Below are 19,277 nucleotides of genomic sequence, written 5' to 3'. Positions count from 1 at the left end.
GGAGCCAAGGGAGCGGGCAGATGGAGAGCCTGGCAGGGGGAAAGCTGCAGTGCTGAGCAGGTTTATCAGAGACGGGAGACGAGAGGGGACATGTCACTCATTACTGAGTCTCTGTGTTTACTGTCTCTGTTGTACTTTGACTTTGACAATATTTCCTCAACAATTCTTTTTTATTTTTAATACTCTTTAAAAAAAACTTTTTTATATTACAATGGGGAATTTAAAAATGATAATGAAATAAAAAACTATTATTAGTTTCCGAATAAATAATTGAGACATTTACTTGTAATAATCTAATTCTGATGCTGAGGAGTTTGAGGAGATGTTGAAACTTCACTACTTCAGTACTACACTGCAGTATGGAAGCATCTCAATCACACAGATGTACTTGGGTAATAGATCAGTCTTCAAGTTAAGGAAAAGGTTTGTTTGTGAATTTACAAGATGCCACCACAAGATTACCGTTAACATCATAATGATCCATGCAAAGTATTCTCACCTGCTTTAAATACAGTCAGTGGGTGGAACCTCACAGAATATTTACTCTCTCTCTCTCTCTCTCTCTCTCTCTCTCTCTCTCTCTCTCTCTCTCTCTCTCTCTCCCTCTCTCACACAGCATGTGGGCCAGACTGTGAGAAATTGTGTAAAAATCTATTCATGATTCGTTACACAGATACATCCACACTGAGTCCTGAGTCCAAGAATGAAATATGTTCAGAATACTCATAATATATGTGCTATGAGTGCTGCTATACCCTGCTAATGTTTACAATCTGTAAGTGTTTGTGCCTTATTCATGCAAGTAATATAACTATATTTGTATTGCACTTTTTTGCTCAAATTGCGTTTGAGAGTCATGGCCATGTCTTGGTGTTGGACTTTATCTTGATGATTATCTTGTGATTTTGTCCTATAACACAAAACAAACGAGATCTTCATGGAAATGTATGTTGCTATTTTGATGTAAACTAGAAAAGACACACAAAAAGACAACGAACGGACTAACATGGAGGCAGGATATATGATTGGCTTCACCCTGACTCCACTGACTCCCAAAACAGAGAGTGTGGGGCGTAAGGCTACAGGTGCCACTTCAGGAGCCATTAACACTAGATGTCACCTCTCCTCTGCTGCAGAAACAGGTGAGAACAATGGCTGATCGAGCTGTCAGTTTTGGTGTGTTTTACAGGTCTCTCTGTTCGGTTCAGGAATTTAGTTTGTCCAGGTTAACAGGCTTTGTTTGTTTACATTTGGAGCTGCTCATTTTCAATGACTCAAATGTTCTACCCACAGAAGTGCATGATGAGATTGGGACAACATCTGGCTCAACACGATCTACATGATTCTTAACCACAGAGGAACCAGTTTTGGTAATGATTGTGTCAGATTGTGCTTGGTTGAGGGTTATTCAGTATTAATACTGGAGAATTCAAAGAAGTGTTTCTATTCTGTTGAGAGAGAGCTTCTCTCTGTCTCGAGGAACAAGCAGGAATGTCTTCACAGTAATACATTCAGCTGTTACAGCTCCAGCAATAGCACTGAAACCTCCCTGGAGATTTCTTGGCATTATTTATAAGAATATTTAAAAAAAAAAGGTCTGAGCAAATTGGGCTCATATTTCTATTTCTGACTGCTGCACAGCCCAGTTCTGCTGTCTCACTCACAGCTGTTAAAAAGAAGAAACTTACACATCTTCCTGGTTGCTGCTTTTAATCTATTTGTGCTGTTTTATTGAGGATTTGTCTGACTGTGTCACCTTCATCTAAACTGAGATGACAGCCTGTTTCTGGGTTGCAGTGAGAACGCTGACTGCACTTCTTGAAGACTCTGCCGTTCACCATGACCTCGATCTGATGTGGACGACATAAAACCGGAATACTGAGCATAGCTTCAAGTTTTGTTTCATTTATTATTTTTTTTACAAATCTATAAGACATTTAAATTTACTGAAATTTTGATTCCAAATGTTTGATGGGTTTAAGCAAAGGGATCAATGTCATAAATAAATGTAATGTTATGCATTCTTCTCTAATAATTGTTTTTAAATATAAAACATGCACCATTTGCTCTTGTTATCATTCCATCTTTTAGTCATACTTGCAAAAATGATTCTGTATTATTAACACCAATGGAAAATACAGATCCTCTCTATGCTTGTATTTGAAGTACAATATCCTTGGTATTTACATTTTAGTATTTAAATCCATTCTTCTAATATAGCAAACATATTGTAAATCCAGCTGAAGAACCAACACTTAAACAGCAGTATGATTATTTTCATTGTGAGTCTGAAGCAGCACGTCTGCGCTGATAGCACAAATACTCTGATTGAATGTTTCTGTCCTGATTCAAACCTAAATATAAAGGATGAACAGAAACAAACTGAAACAGGATGACATACAGGACATTACTCTGTCATCACTGTGGTAACCTCACAGCCAATATCATGTTGCCAAGTTACATAAGACCCATCTAGAGGTCATCAGACTCTGGGACATTGCTGGGCTCCAGGGTTACAGTAGGTAGGATAAGCTGGCTGCCCTCAGATATCCATCCCTGCGCTGTCCTGTTAAAGGTGGGCCTCTTCATTCCCGGCTCCTGGAGCTCTGGGTACTGTGGAGGATTCAGTTCCACTGCTGGCAGCTTGAATGTGATTCCTCTGGGAGCTTTTTCAAAGCCTCCGTAAGGAGTGGCAACCCTGCAATTCAGTGTGAATGTTACTCTTCAGTAATCCGTGTGTTACAGTATGTCAATGTAATGTGCTCATAGCTTTTTTACCGGTTAAAGGATTTGTACTCAGGGAGGTCTGCTGCTTGGTCGGGGACAGAAATTTGAAGTTTGAGAGCTTCAGCAAGGGTTGGGTCACTGAGGATGGCTTCATCCCACGGGGAGTGATAGCACTTAGGCATCACTGTGGTGTCTAACTTCTCTTCGGCTGCATCTTTCAAGAAACAACACGAAGAACACAGACAGATAATACAACGGGATGATCTGACAGTATGATGGGGTAGGACTATGAACAGAGAGTGTGATTACGAAAGCACAGGCAAACCTATTTATCCATCATTACGACCTTAGGTCTTAAAATAGGGCATACTTGAAGTATGTGCTCATCACAGCATGTCAGAAGATAGTTCATTAGAATGTCATGTAGCAATACCAGACAGGCAATTAAAGATAAAATAGAATAAAATAAAATGAAATGATGTAAAATAAAATAGAACAAAATAAAATTACCTGGATCAGTGTTTTCTGGATCAGCAGCATTTTCACTGGCTGGTGCCTCTACTTTAATTTCAACAGTGTGTGCGTTCAAAACATCATTCTGTAAAACAGGTCACAGTAAGCTTATCAAATTTGAATGCTTCAAATATAAAAAGGAGGTATTCTGTAGCTGTTCTTTATTATAGTCTTTATGTCTTTATTATTGATGCACATAAACACACGCGTGCCCACACACAGACGCACACACACACACACACACACACACACACACACACACATACACACACACACACACACACACTATTCATCAACAAGCACTGATAAGCAGTTACACAGCAAAGTGCCTGAGCAGCCTGTCAGAAGATTTGGCAGAAGGAGGCAAGGGACACGAGGCACATGCTTCCTCTTATCGTCCATGTACAATAACACTATTGCCAAGAGCAGAATTGTCTGATAAATATGCTCAATGAAAAGTATGCTGACAATTTAGTCATGCAGTTATAGCACTGATGCCAAATGTGTTGTACAAGAGGATATGACTGAATCATTCAATGATTAGTTATCCAGTCATTTAGTAGATAAGATGACTCACTGACTCACATTCAGCATTGTGTTTGTCTCGTTCTGGATACTTTCAAACGTGTATTTGGCAGATCTCCTCTGGCGCATTTTAAAAAGACGGGAACCTCTGTTGGAAAGCAGTGATAGCTCCTCTAACATGATGTCTTTTGGAGTGCTGAGCTTCTTTCCTAGATCCATTATGTCCCCTGAAAAGCAACAAAGGTAAGAAAAACAACTGTCGATGATGAAGAAGAAAAAGAGGAACCATCATTATCAGTGAATTAATTTCATCCGGTGTAATGATACAACCAATCCCATCAATATCCATGACCTTGTTTCAGCATATGGTATTTGAGTCTGTTCTGTGAGTATTCTTCTAAAAAATTAAATTTCAATCTTATTCGGTTTCCCATGACCCTGAACAGGATTAGTTGGTTAAAGAAAAGAATGTTCTGTGGTCACTGAGATGCCAATGTGGAAGGGAAAATACATGAAAGTGAAAACTGAAACATACACCAGCAGTGTTGCAAAAACAAACCTCATATGACATTCAGAATGATATACAAATGTGACCTTTTTATTGTACATTTTATACACCCTACAATGGAAACTCATTGTACTTTGTTTTGGATGAACATGATCCTTTCTGAGTAAGCTGCAGACAGTATGTACCCAGCTGTCATGGACCTTCACAATAACCACACAGCTACACACTTGGCTCACAACCCTCTCAACTCTCCTACTCACCCACTCACACACACGCACACACATGCACACACACATGCACACTCATCCCACCCAGAAATAGATTTTTGAAAAGGACGACAAAGGATTAGTTCTCATAGGTAGTAAATCACCCTATTAGCTTATTTATGGCCAGTACTGGAGAGTAGCCCTGACATTTTGAACTAAGATCAGAATGGATTGTGTGTTCCTCCGCTTTACCATTGGTACCATGGACCTCTCTGCAAATGGCTGCTGCATGTTTCTTCCTCTCTCCAGTTGGCATTGTACAGAACTGTGACATTGTAGCTTTGGAAAGGTTGGTAGAAGTCAGCAGTACTGGAAACACATATAGGACACATGATGTATTTCTTCTGCCTTTATCAAAGTGAAGGAGTTTTAGCCCAAATACTATGAACCCATCAGCAAATTACCACTGCAGCACTAGTCTAGTGTCGATAAGTGAGCGGTGAGTACAAAAATAAGACCTTCTTTCATCAGCTGTCAGAGACCCTGAATCTATACTGACATAACATTGGACACCGTCCATATGAAATGGAGAAAATTTAAACCCCGTTGACAACATGAGACTCAAAACATGTTTCAACTATAAAGTTTGCTTACTGAAACGTATCTAAAAGGCTTGAAGGGTTATTGGTGCATTACATAATCCTCACCCCTCTTCTTATTTGCAATGGAGCGACTGTATGCATATTTATATCTTCATCTAACTCTGGATCAACTTTGCATTGGTTAGTCAATATTAGAGACCTTTCTTTTATTGTTGTTAGAGATAAATACACAAGGGTTAAGGATGAACAATGTACCCTAAACCTGCTCGTGGAACTGGACAAAAAAAAGCACACAAAAGCATCACACGTGACATAAAATGACATTTGCTCACATTTGCAATTGCATAAGTGTTCTGATATACTCACACATTGCTTTAACAGACCAAATGTGGCCTTTGTTGTTGTCATATATAGAACATCATACAGTAAAGTTTGCAAATATTTTTTACTTTTCTCAAATGTTAAGTAAGTCTAGCAGCTGATTTAGCAACAACTGGAAAATTATAGAAGCATTTTCATTCCAAATAAACAGAAAGCTAAATCTTTGAATTTTGATGATAGAAAGTATATCCCATTAAATTGTAAATCATTGCTATTGTCATTTACCTTGCTTGTGCATAAAATAATTAATAAATATCCATAGTGTTATGGATGTTCGATTGAAAAAAATAACAATTGGGATACGTTTATGGCAATAAGTTGTTTCCAAATTCCAAAATAAACGCAGACTTGATATTAATATCACACATACTACAAAATATGCTGCATCAAGTCTTGGCCGTACCTGTGGTGGTGTCCTTAATGTGAAACCTGTATCCTTGAGGGGAGGCACCGAGACACAGGGGTCAACCTACAGTCGGTAGTTTGATCTTCCCTGATCTTCACACTCCCGGCCACTAAAGCCAAACTGTGAGCGTGTCTCTGTGTCTGTTGTGAATGGAATGCAGCTTACATCAATAGGCTAAATTTAACTTGCCAAACACTCAAAACCACTCTCAAACACCAGGGGACAAGGATAGTTACCAGAGAGAGAGGGCAGGATGATCAACACACATGCCCACTGACAGTCTATGGGCCAGAAAGGATTCCCTTTTCCCAGATTTTTGGCTCCTCTGTGGGTTGATACAACCTTGTTTTGATGCAACCAAGCCTTCAAATGAGGGAGGTTGTTTACTCAATGTGCCCATGACCCGTTCACTTCTCTTTCCAGACACTTTATGTGAACCCTATATATATATATATATATATATAATATATTATAAATATTCCACTGATTAATGTTGGCAGGAGCATCTGCCTACATTAATAAGGCCATCACTTGCTAATTTAGACAAATTACTTTTACACTTTTGAAAGATTCTGAAGATACTGTCCATTTTGTGAACCAGCTGGAAACATGGGTGTTGTATTCTTGCCTTTTTGTTAATAATAAAATATGTATAAATTATAAATTATGGATATAATAAATTATCAGCAAAAGTAAAAAGAAATGTTTTTATTTGGTTTGGAGAGCATATTGCTCATTTTCAGTTTACAGCTATGTGTAAATGTGTTTTGAGAATGGAAATGAAGCAGAAACAGAAACATCAAAAAGAATCTTTTAATATTTACTTTGTGTATTTCAGGTGCAAACATGAACATTTCATTCAGGAAGATTATCAAACACAGAACAACAGGGATATGCTCCTGTCTTTTTACACACAGTGTGTGATCAAAAGTGAGATAATTGATAAATATACACACGCATCTCTTAACTTGAGAAGACGGTGAATAGACATTATCAATTGCTATGAAATACTGATAACCATTGTAAAGCTTGAATATGTGGTTTGTCATCTCATAAGATTAGCAAAGCTGTAAATATTTACCAACTCAAAATGCAGGCAACTGCTTACATGACAAAACAGTGTAGCTTCCAATGTAGGAAATATGTAAAGCATGAAAAATTACGGATTGAAACTTAATCCATGCATTTCTCACCAACCAACATTTTCAGTGAGCAAAACCACTCATTTTAAAGAAACAACCTCTACCACAGGTTTTAATAATGATCCACATCACTTACATAACAGAATGTAAAATCTTTTCAGAATGTTTGGTCTTAAATAAGTGGTCCACTGCTTTACTTTATCATCTTATCAAACTACGACAACATGAGAATTCTGAAATCATCACATTGACACATCTGTGAAAACTCCTATTATATGGTTAAATAGTTTGCAGTGTAACAGCAGGACAGGAACATAGCTGCTGTGCTCTTCAAACACGTCACACCTCAGTGACTGAGACACACCACACAGATAGATAGATAGATAGATAGATAGATAGATAGATAGATAGATAGATAGATAGATAGATAGATAGATAGATAGATAGATAGATAGATAGATAGATAGATAGATAGATAGATAGATAGATAGATAGATAGATAGATAGATAGATAGATAGATAGATAGATACTTTACTTTACTTTACTTTACTTTACTTTACTTTACTTTACTTTACTTTACTTTACTTTATCTGGATTACTAAGAACCTTCGCAGACATTTACCAAAGACTCTTTCTGTCTGAAATGTATGTCTCTCTTTATCTAAAATGTTTGCATTCATCACAGGGGCATTAACTTCTCTGGGCTGCACTAAAGAGGGGAGCGTATTTTGTTGGGCTGGTGACTTGTCATTTGTATCCAAATGTAGGCCTGTTGCTGGGCCGCATTGGCTGGGCTGGCCTGAAGGGAGGCCCATAGAAGGCTGGTTTCTCAGGTGAAAATGTCCTGCTCAGAGCCGGGGCCTGAAAAACTGGGGCTTCATGGAAATGACCCTTACTGACAGCTGCAGGATCAAGAGACACCCTGCGCTTCCATTCATCTGGAGGCTCTGGCAGAGATCTGCGCTGTGCCAAAGCTTTGACATTAGATGCAACAGATGACTGGAGGCTGTGGAACACAAAGGCCTCGTCCACTGAACCAAGGGGGCTCCTGGATGCTGCTTGCCACGGCGTAGGAGGCTTGAACGCCTTTTCCTGCCAGGATGTTTGCCTGTGTGGAGGAACAAATGATGGCTGGGATCCAGGTGTGCTCACAGCGAACAGAGGTCTGTGAGCAGGCACAGAATCAGGACGCCTGGGCTGCATCAGGGACTGACTTCGACCAAATCCCTAAGGAAAAACATATGTTGGTTTGCTGGTGAGACAGCAGTGTTGCAGACTTTGCTGACACCTTCTGGTATCAAAGAAAGCCCAGACAGCTGATTTTATGTTTATTACTATGTAGAGAAGATTTGAATGTAAAAGACAAATACCTGTGAACCCAAGGGTGCAAACAAATGAATGTAATCCCTTTCACTTGTATTAGTTTATCAACAATTTTAGATTCCTGTGTTATGATAACACATACAAGGTTTTGGCAATCTAAGTAAACATAACTTATTTGTATTGAATCTGTATATTAAAAGAATAAATGAAGAGAACTTACCTGCTGTTTAATGTTCAAGAAATGTAAAATGCCTACATTAGTAACGTTACAAGACATTATTAATCAAAATTTGAAATCTACAACTAAATCTACAACAACCTTTGGTTTCATTTTCTAAAATGGCGAATCCAGACTAAATCAAGATTTTTATCTTACCAAGTTTCACCTATTTTCATCCTGAATCCTACTTTCTAAGATAAATGGACACAATGGAATCAAGATTACATCATTACAACATCGATCAGGTTTCGCAAGGTTTTCATAGGGAACAAATTGGAGCTAAAGTTGATCAAAAAATAATCCTTGAAATTATCACACGTTTATCCAGCTGTTTTCATTACAGTAGTTGGGAACCAACGTATGTTTCAATGTAACTTGTATTCATAAAACCAACTGTGAGAAAACAGATACAAGGCCCCATTTCATTAGGGCCTAATTCAATGTCAGTTCAATTGTTGATACTATGGATTGATAACATATTTCAAATAGCAGTAGGTGAAATCTGCTTTAGGGTGGGTTTTCCTTTAATAATCCATCAGTATCTTATTAAAAACATTTCAGTTCATAAATCATGTTTACTCTTATCCCTGTCCGTAGTTTGAATTCAGAACTGAATGTGTTACTGTGGAAACAAATACATCAACTGGAGCTAAAACAAGTCAGGCGGGTCAGAGATGGCATTCACCTTCAGCAATTTTTATGTCAAATTTACATTTTGCAAACAGCCAATTGTCTAATAAGCATGAAACAACTAAAATTACTGCAGGTGCAGCTCGTGTTGCTGTGCAGCATTCGTAACTTGGATGCAGTGAGAAAGATAAAGGATACAATATGAGACAGAGTCAGAATAAGTGGGAGTAGTTGAGGAAAGGTGCACAGAAGCTTGTGACAGAGACAGAAGAGTGAACACAAGTAAGGGTTGAGGAAAAAGAAATTTAATAGCATGACTGTGCTAAGAACAAGAAGTGCAATAAACAGGGATCTATCACAAAGACAGACACAGGGACAGTCCCTTCCTATTCTCCTATTTCTGTTTGGTAATGTGAATCAATGGTGGAATAATCAAATTTCTGTAATAACCTTGGACGGCTGATGATTTCACTGACATTAACTGTCCATAACTGACAACTATAGAAAACACATCTACATTAAAAAAAAACATTTCAAGATAACGATCACAACTAATGTCAATGCTTTTAGCTGTTGTGATATAAACACAGTTTGGAATGAGAATGAAGGAACTGTGTATGCTTTCAAAGAAGAAGTGCATTAATACAGTATTTACCCAATCACACTAATTGGTTAGAATATCCAGTAAATAAAAATGTAATAGTATAATTGCGTTACTTGCGTTGTTTTATTATTGCATGTAGTCTTTAAGGTTGATGACTACTGTAAAAAGAATCAACATAAAAATAACCATAGCTCAAAACAATCCACATCCCTATTTTTCTCTTCGAAAAGTAAGGCGACATCATTTAAGATTTTAGTTATATATTTAGATATCTTTTTAGACCACTACATATTATGTTTTTCGTTTAGAAAGGCCTGACCAGGGACTGGGGTTGCAAATTAGCCATCTGGCTAGAAACCTTTCATGTAACACATCTACATACTCTGTTATGCATTGATTTGTGATGGCTATGTGTGTAATAATGTGCGCTGCATTGTCCCTGAAAAATTAACTAATAATAATAATAATATTTTAGTCTCATATTTCCCTTGTTAAGAACATATGGGCCTCCTGAGTTTCAAGACAGTGATGTAAAGTGCTGAGATAATTCATTTGAATTGATATGTCATTGAATTACTGATGTAACAAAGTTTCCTTAGATTCTGCATGTTTCCCTTGAGCGACTAGCAGCTACTTGTAACCCTATAGATGCATCAATAGTTGGAGGTGAGTTTCCTACATATGAACATTGAAAACATCTAGGTTGTTTGTTTATGACTTTCTAAATGCCACTAAATTCTGAGATTAATTGTTCTCTATAATTTTAGCATTTGAACTATACCAAAGCAAATTATGCTAAGTAAGCATGACAACAGGTTTCCAGTGTTTCCTTGTCACCACTGACTTCTTTGCAGAAAATTTTGGCTGAGGAGCAAGTTGACGTGCACCCCTAGCAATGAGAGATGCAGGCGAAAAGGCTGCAGCTATGCTGTCACCATAAGACAAGTGCTGGGAAGTGCTTGCGGCTTTGGTGCTTGGCACTTGCTTGCTCGGTGTGTGATGTGCAGTAGATGTGACAGTGTGCTTTTCATCCAAATGCGTGTCAGCTGAAGGAGGCTCAGCCCATCTTGTGTTTTGGTGGGCAGAGGAACTTTTGGGACTTACCAATCCAGAGGATTTAGCGGGGGCCTCTGACTTGACAGTAAGCTCAGAGGCATTTTGAGGAGATTGAGAACAGGAAGATTTATGCCTCATGCTTTTGGAAACCTTAGGCTTTGGTGCTGGAGATGGTTTGGGGCTGGGGCTGGGGCTGGGGCTGAGACTTTTGGCCTCGGTGCTTGCATCATACGTGAAGAGTGACGTGTCCAACTGATAAGGCTGATGTTTCATGATATCTAAAGTGTTGAGGTGCTTCGGAGGTGTTTTAGGCTTCTGTTTGGTCTTTGCCTTGATTTGGGGGCTTGTGGAAGGGGTCTGCTTAGCTGCGGCTGGAGGGTAGAAAGGGGAAAGAAGGGGATTGTAAGATAAAGGAGGTGGTGCACGAACAATGGAGGAATACCTCCAAGACACAGGGAGGGATAGGGTTGGGGATGGGGATCTTGTTTTGTTAGCTTGTACTGTTTCAGCATCAATAACAAACTTCTCCATTCGGGACTGCCTCTTGGCAAATAACTCTGCACCTCTGCCTGCCATGGTTGAACCATCACTAGCCCGACTAATACCTCTGCCTGAGACTTGTCCCCTTAAAGAAAAGGGGGCTTTTGATTCGTGAATGTACGGTTTCCCACCTTGTGGTGGGCAAGAAACGATTGAGTTTGCAGCACTCTCTGACATATTCCTTGAGGATGAGGGTGGCTGCTGTGGGCTGTAGGAGGGACTGAGGGCCTGAGTACTCACAGGGGATCGTGCTGGCTGCTGACGCCAGTTACTTGTGGTTGGTTGAAGATGAGGAGAGGAGTTGACTGGTGTCCAAACATTCGCAGGCATTTGAAGTGATCCTTGAGTTTGATCTAGAGCAGACTGGTTGGCATTCTGTTGGGCTTGAGCCCGGTAACGCTGATGATGTGGCCCTGCAGGACTAGGAGAGGGTGATGAAACTGGACTTCTTGGTGGGTTAAAGGGCTCAACAGAGGGATTGCTTCTCAACCAAGGAGGGCAATTTGGGTTGAAATTAGGTTTTGGCGCAACAGGAGGGGGATTCTTCAGTTTTATTGCTCTTGGTTGCATGAAGTTACATGCTTCAGCACCCAGACTAAAGAAGTCCTCCTCTGGTTCAATGTAAGACCTCCTTTCTCCTTTGTTTTGAAGGGAAAGATTTGATTCTTGCTGCTGCTTTGCAGAGTGTTTATTATTGATTTTCCGTTTTGGCTCTGGTAGGATGCAAGTCCTGATAGCTGGCACAGATATGCGCTCATCTCTTGAGGCAATGATGTCTCCAGTTGGGGACCAAACATGTGGGGTAGTGTTAATAGGAACAGGTACTTTGATTTTCAATTTATTTTCTTGAACTCCTAGGAAAGGTTTTGCTGTTCTGTTTTGCACCAAGGGTCTTGAAGTTTTTGGAATATTTCTGTGGTACTCTACATTATCTTCAAAATTTGCATCCATGTAGTCAGCCTGCTCGGTGTGCATGTACATTTCCTTCATGTCATATCTATCCTTTGTTTGTGTATGTTTAGGCTGTATCATTGTCTCTACAGGTATTCCTTTACTCCTCAGTTCCTCTTGCTCTGACTCAATGTCATCCATCCGTTTGCGGCGCTGGGCAAACATTGTTACACCCTTTCCTTTCGTCTCTGGTAGTGCTTCCATTTCTTGAAAACTTGCCCAGTTCACACTGAATTGATACTGTTGACAATAAAGAGCGTAGTCCTCCTCTAGCTCTGAATCACTTGTTGTCGCAAGGTTATAACCAATGTCTTCAGCTTCTTCCTCTCCTTGGTCTTGGTAGTCACCTGTCCCGTAGCTCACGAGCGTGTACTTCTTGGCTCTTTGAAGACGTTTTTTAAACAACAAGGCTCCCTTATTTTGAGGGTTGGGTGCGTTGGTTAGAAGCAGAGCAATACGCTTGCATTTAGACTTGATTTCCTTGACCTGTTTCTCTGACTCACTTTCAATGTGTCTGAGCCCTAGGATAAACAGAGGGAGAGAGAGGGAGAGGAAACACATGCCACAGTTAATCAAGAGCAAGGATTGTACAAAGATTTTTTTTCTTTTTTCTGTATGTTAATACTTGGTAAAATAGAAAAACTACTGGGCAGATGGTGAAATCACATTCGCTTGATAATTCTGTTATTTAATCTATGATAAATACATTAAATTTAAGTATTTTAAAGTTGTTATTGTGGGTCAATTTCAGATGAGAACAATATTATCATAATCAGAAAACAGATTTAGTTATTCAATAAGGCAGACTTAGCTAGCAACACAGATTATTATTATTTATTTATTTTTTACATGAAACATGTACACTTAAAAATGAGAGTCATCATTTTTGAAATGATTCTTGCTGAAGCAAGCACACTTATAAAAGCAGCCAACGGGGGTGTGGGTGGGGGGGAACCATGAGGCAAGAAAAGTGAGGAGCTCACTTTCCAGTCTACCGTCGGAAAAAAGGCTCGGGTGACAGGCCCACATGTTGGTGTCTGTCAAACTGCTTTCTGCCAGCCTCATCACAGGCACAGTAATACTTTATTCTTATCCTGCGCTGACGACTGAAGCTACTGGGAATTCACCCTGCAACTCAACCTCAAATTGTCCCCACATTACAGTATAAAAATAACTAGCACCCATAGTCCTTTGCACAAGTTATTAATCAGTTATGTGTTTCTCACTTCATATTATGCCCATAATAACTATACACAAAGAATATCATTTACATTCATTATATTAAGTGTTTTTCTTCTGTTCACCAACACTGCATTTGAAATGAAACAAAACTACATCTAAGCCACGAATAAATTAGTCAGTTAAAATGAAAAAATAGTTTTCATCGCATGCTGTGTAGTTGAGATAGAGTCTCTCCATGGGATAAAAAAATGAGTAAAGAGGACAGATACTTACGTGTGCACCTTGTCCTGCCCCTGTCCACTCTGCACAGATCTGTGTCAGGCTCCCAGTTCCTCTTCTCTGCCTGCTCAGCACTCTCATCTGAAATTCCAAAGGAGACAGGAGCAGGAGGTGCTTCACAGCACCCTCCTTCCTCTGAAGATTCAAGCCTCCTGTTTGCCTTGCATCCAAAACCAGACGCTCGTCTCTGCCTGTTGCTGGCTCCAACTGGCTGTTCTGTGGCCAGGGTCAGGGCCAGGGTCATACCAGCACAGCCAAGAGAGGAGGACGATGACGGAGACACTGTTTGTGATATCTGGTCTGTGTGGGGCTCTGAGTCAAGGCACTCTGAATCGGAGGACAATGACCTCACTGTTGTCTTGTAAAGAGGAGACCTTGACAGTTGTTCACATGCAGATTCACATTCTTGTGATTGAAGGTATTCCGGGGACCCCAGGTTAGTGTTTTCGATACTAATAGGGTGACGGTACTCACTCACGCCATCTTCATCGTTGGACTCTGACAGGGACTCTGAACCATAAGGTCCTTGGGACCCATCTGACTCTGACCAAATGACCAAGTTGTCACATAAGTCTGGGTCCACTTCAGGTTCCATCTTCAGTGGACTTTCACAGTGTCCCGGGTGTCACCGACGTTACCTTCAAGACTGTGAAGGTGGATGACAAGGAGACATTTTAGTACAATTTTGGTTGTTTGTGTTATCGATAAATCAATCCTACTCAGACCAACATCATTGTTAATATCGGATGTCATAATGTAAAGACCAAACTGATGAAGCTGCAAAATTACAACAATAATCAATAGAACTATTTTGCTTTGAAGTGTTCCGTGTTGAGATCTGTCAGTATGTCACACACAACACTTGTAATGTCCGCATAATTGACTGAATAAATTCCTCTCCCCAATAGGAATTGCAGCCTTGCCTTGGCAGTTTCATCAGCGCTGCCATCGCTCTAAATGGAATGGTATGAAAATCATTGGGGAGCAGTCACATCCAGAGCATAAGCAAAACAATCGGATGGCTGTTTTCCGAACTGCTGTTTATACAGCAGTGTTTCTTTCCCCTCACTGTTCTCATTTATCATTGCAACTTAAATGAATGCGTGTCAGCATTTCCATTTAAGAACTAAATCGGAGAGAGAATGTTTTATAAATAGCTGAAAAACAATGCAAGGCCCCGATTGCCCTCATTGAAATCCAGTGCTTGTTTTCTACAACGAATTTAAACCACAAATCTCTCCAAAAATAGTGTCGATGACTATATCAAATTAAATATCCTAAATATCATCTGTAACAGTTTTCAAGTTATCATAGGTAATTCTTTTGTCCAAACGTGCTATTAATTATTCTTCTTTAACTGACTATTTTAGCAAGATATAGTATATAAATTAAGTACAGTTAAAAACAATGAACATTTGAACAATATGCCTGTAGTGTCACAGTTTGGAAACAAAAAAAAAACATAAAATATCACTGCAAACCCAAGACTTTTACTCTTCACACATTTCTAAAGAACCACCAGATGGAGGCGCCATAACACTGAAAAGTCAGACCAACATCAGTGTACTTTAACATCCACATACTGTACAATTTGTGTACCATGTGCAGTAGCAACAGAAAGATCATTTAAAAAAAGGATGAAGACAGAACTTCAATCAGACATTTAGTTTTGTATATCCCCAGTTTTGTGCTTTTCGACACTACTTTTGTTTAGTGTTTGGTGTTGTTTGTAGATTGCCAGATTTCTAGACATAAATAGGATCAGATAATAGGGAGAATCTTTGAGTATTTTCTAATGATTTGCTGAGGGAATTCACATAAAATCACATTAAGCGGCAATATTCAATCCCCAGCTAAGGTGAATATGTGTGTGTGATGTGAATATACCGACATTATTAGTACACACACAATGTTTGTCCCTTTTTTACAAGCCCTGTGAAATCTCTGAAATTAATCAAACAAGGAGACTATCGGACACTGTTTCGTTTGGCAAGACTTCTCTTCACACTCGGTTCTACACTTTGTCAGCATTGAGCCCTAAAATCTGTGCAGCGCAGATTACTTTTTCCTTGTAAGGTAATATAACTTCATTAAGGTGGCTCACTGCCACAGACACATAGGGTCAGTAAACTTGACAAATGACTGAGCATTTGCTCTGGATGTGACCCTGTGAGCCTGTGTGCGCTCAAGAGGATCAGATGTTTCCATATGATTGCATATTTAATCTGTCCTATTTCTGTCATTAATGAGATATGCACATTTTAGGCAGCTTTCAATGGCATTTTTATCACTAATGCTAACAGAGTACACAGTTGAAGTCAATATGAGCCCATAATGATACTGAAATCATTAAATATGAACCACAAAACCATGAAGAATATATCTATTAGCACACCAAAATAGCATAATTTAAATTGTCATGGTGGTAATTGAGCAACTGTTACATGACAGAAGATGCTCTACATCAAGGACACATCAGGACAAAGTAAAACACCATTGTTGATCACTGTATTTAGCCTATTCCAACATTATTTATCCTTTAGATGTTAATCAAAGCCTTTTGCATGCAGGCATATTGAGTCAAATTTTAAATGCACCTGATGATATCTATCATTATGTTAAGTCTTACCTCTCTCTGATGTAACACTGATCCCTAAGAGAACAAATGAGTTCATCCAATTTCAACTGTATTTAGGTACCATAACATAATCTGTCCAAAACTTACCCATCAAGACTTGTAGACTTGCAGTGGTTCTCTACTGTATCAGTGTGTGACTGCAGCAAAGACAATCTGAGCTGTTTATACAAAATGCAGATCTGCTAGCCCACCTGCTCATTCATGCATGATGAAGAGAGAGCACATTTGTTCCTGTCCCATTCCCCTTCAGCAACAGCTCAAGGAACATCATGCAATAAAGTTGAAAATTACAATATACTAAAAGATTGTAATGTAGCTGTAAGACTTGTTAATACTTCAATCAATACAAGCACTGTATACAGTAATAGTATTATAAGTAAAACATTGTAAAATAAAAATGTTGTGTTTTCTTTATGACCATACAAGGAGCTAAATCTGGGTATGGGATTAAAAAGGGACATAGGAGAAAGTAGCCCACAATGTCCACTTGCCATAATGTGAATGTTTATATATATCCAGTTGTGCATTATTTAAACATTTTTAGTATTGTTTTAGTATGTAATAGTTATTTTTTGTAGGACGATATGGTCTCAATTTTCGTGTACACCATTAACAAAGTATGTTTCCTTACACAGTACATAAGCATCAATTTACTGTAGATGTCCTGCATGTCACTCTATCACCTGTTATGGAAAATCAATTAATTATAATAACAATAATAATAAATCATTATTTGATTCTTCACTTCTCTAGCCCAGGACTCGTACCTACAGGAGACAGCGCTCGGTAAATGTTAAGCCATAACTGACATAAGTTACGAATTTATGTCTGATATTGGGAAGCTCCCATCCAAGATCACCACTAACAGAGAAATGTATTTAACTTATACAGTACAATTTATGTAATAGTTACAACCAACACATAAAACAACTACTATCACACAAATTGTATTTGTTACTTTATGACTTTTGGTCATAAAACGCGTAACCTTTGAAATAAAGTTTGTTGACGCTGTTTTATATTTCATGTTTTATCTGCAGGTTGTCTTTTAATCTCAAACCCACCGACCCACCACCAGCTTTAAAAACACAAACAGTATGTACTGTAAGTTGTAAGATATGGATCAAATCAAAACAAATGATAAAGGATGGGAATGTGATCTCTATTATTTATCCCAGTCATCAGTTAGAATCGATGAATTAATAAAAAAGGGCAGTTTGCAGCCAATAGTCTGAAATTAGCCTTGCTCCAATGAACCTGGCCTTCATGTCAGGTGACATGTCATGGTATGTGCACAGCACAGAGAGGAAATGGAAAAAATCAACACTTTTATCCTAATTTCTGGACAGGATTTCACTTGCATAACATATTGAGATGACGAGATTAGGTAGATGGATCTGAAATGGGTTTTGCATTTGCTAAAAAAATAAAAAAAATGTTTGGCCTAGTTACTAACTACTTTGACTCAAGCATTAATCTAATAATAATAATGATACTAATGCATTTTATTTATAGGCACATTTCAAAGCACTCAAGAACACCTTACAAGACAAAGCAAAAAACAACCAACAATTTTCAATTGTCAACCACCGCCTCTCCTCTCCACCTGTGTGTATGGAAAACAATCTCTAAAATGTCTCGTTACTGCTTGCTCATTGTCCTGTCAAATGCTTCCTTCAATAAAAATCTGCATAAAAAAAAAGTTAAAAGCAGAATCGTGAAATCAATGTGGAATTTAACAGGGAGCCTGCGAAGTTGCTGATGCACAGGAGTGAGGGAGTTCTGGTAATGATACTGGCAGCTGGATTCTGGACTAATTGAAGTTGAGGGTAAGAAGAAAGAGGATAGCATTAGTAGTATAAATATGCAGACCTTGTAACATTGTTGATGTGGGCGCTGCATAGCAATAAAATTGAATATTGAATTTCCTTAAAATAATAAAAAAAATAAGAGGTAAACTTAAATAATAAATTGACGGGGACCCGGAACAGAGGAAGGAAGTAACAGGGAAGGATTGTGATCTCTTGAACTGCACAAATTAAGTGCGACCGCAGACAAATAAGATGTGAACCAGGCAAGAGAGGTGACAGTGTTTCCAATAGAAGCTAATCTCTCTTGGAAAATGCATGTGAGATTGTAATACAAGACGGTTCTCCAATCAAGAAGGATGAGTACAGTTAAAAGCCCAGAGTCAGCCACCACGACAGGTCACTGTTGTTTTTCACCATGGCTGTCTCCGTGAAAGGAATGAAAACCAGAATTATTCCAAGAGATTTGTTTTCAGTCAGGGGAGCATTAACCTGAGCGGCAACGTTTGTTATGAGCCTTGTGGAGAAAAATTGTAGATTTGAAATATGACGGAAATTACTTAGTACGGGTGGCCTGTCGAGTGTACCCCGCCCTCGCCCTTGGAAAGCTGGGATTGGCTCCAGCGAACCTGCGATCCACTAGTGGATAAGCAGTGACAGATGATGGATGGATGGGTTCTGTGCCAGGTTTGTTGAGTAATGGAGGTATTGCAGCTGCTTTGAAAGACAACAGAGCAAAAACCAGACGTAAGGGAGTACGTACGATGTCAATTATTAAGGGGGAAAGGAAGGAAGACAAACCTTAACTAACTGAGTAGGAAGGGAGTCTAACTCTGTATGTTAGATTTATGAATGTGATCAGTTATTTCAGCAGCAGTTGGGGGTTTTAAGCTGGATTCAGAAGAGAGGAGAGCATTGACAGATGAATAGAATGAACTGTAAGAAGTATTCTTGTGCAATATTGTGTTAATGTAGCTGTGGAAAGAGCATTTTGATGAGATAGTTGGAGATGTTTCTATAAACAAGAAGGCCAGT

The 19,277-nt window shown here is 38.9% G+C and overlaps 2 protein-coding genes across 2 annotated transcripts; both read right to left on the bottom strand.

Annotated features, from left to right (window-relative positions):
* Positions 1–1,713: 1,713 nt before the first annotated feature.
* Positions 1,714–4,813, bottom strand: myoz2b (myozenin 2b). Its single transcript, XM_076148071.1, has 5 exons — positions 4,732–4,813; positions 3,826–3,992; positions 3,238–3,325; positions 2,779–2,941; positions 1,714–2,698 (listed from the first exon to the last, which is right to left on the bottom strand). Exons 1-5 carry the CDS (start codon positions 4,811–4,813, stop codon positions 2,473–2,475), a joined length of 726 nt encoding a protein of 241 aa, XP_076004186.1. The 3' UTR covers positions 1,714–2,472.
* A 2,945-nt stretch (positions 4,814–7,758) lies between these two features.
* synpo2b (synaptopodin 2b) lies at positions 7,759–14,391 on the bottom strand. The gene is made up of 3 exons (XM_076148066.1): positions 13,791–14,391; positions 10,626–12,856; positions 7,759–8,238 (listed from the first exon to the last, which is right to left on the bottom strand). The coding sequence occupies exons 1-3, from the start codon at positions 14,389–14,391 to the stop codon at positions 7,759–7,761; spliced, it is 3,312 nt and encodes a 1,103-aa protein (XP_076004181.1).
* Between the last annotated feature and the right edge of the window lie 4,886 nt (positions 14,392–19,277).

The sequence above is a fragment of the Genypterus blacodes genome, unplaced genomic scaffold, assembly GCF_046128005.1.
Source record: "Genypterus blacodes isolate CSIRO-AG114 ecotype Tasmania unplaced genomic scaffold, CSIRO-AGI_Gbla_v1 ptg000039l_1, whole genome shotgun sequence".
Lineage (NCBI taxonomy): Eukaryota > Metazoa > Chordata > Actinopteri > Ophidiiformes > Ophidiidae > Genypterus > Genypterus blacodes.
This window is presented reverse-complemented; position numbering and strand designations above follow the sequence as displayed.

Excerpts from the sequence above, each read along its gene's own strand:
- myoz2b (XM_076148071.1), bottom strand. The coding sequence starts at position 4,813 with ATGTCACAGTTCTGTACAATGCCAACTGGAGAGAGGAAGAAACATGCA. Across the intron at positions 3,326-3,825 it reads AGACAAACACAATGCTGAAT|AATGATGTTTTGAACGCACA; the intron begins GTGAGTCAGTGA and ends CCTGTTTTACAG. Across the intron at positions 2,942-3,237 it reads TCCAGAAAACACTGATCCAG|ATGCAGCCGAAGAGAAGTTA; the intron begins GTAATTTTATTT and ends GTTTCTTGAAAG.
- synpo2b (XM_076148066.1), bottom strand. The coding sequence starts at position 14,391 with ATGGAACCTGAAGTGGACCCAGACTTATGTGACAACTTGGTCATTTGG. Across the intron at positions 12,857-13,790 it reads GGGCAGGACAAGGTGCACAC|GGCTCAGACACATTGAAAGT; the intron begins GTAAGTATCTGT and ends TGTTTATCCTAG. Across the intron at positions 8,239-10,625 it reads TTTCTGCAAAGAAGTCAGTG|GGATTTGGTCGAAGTCAGTC; the intron begins GTGACAAGGAAA and ends GTTTTTCCTTAG.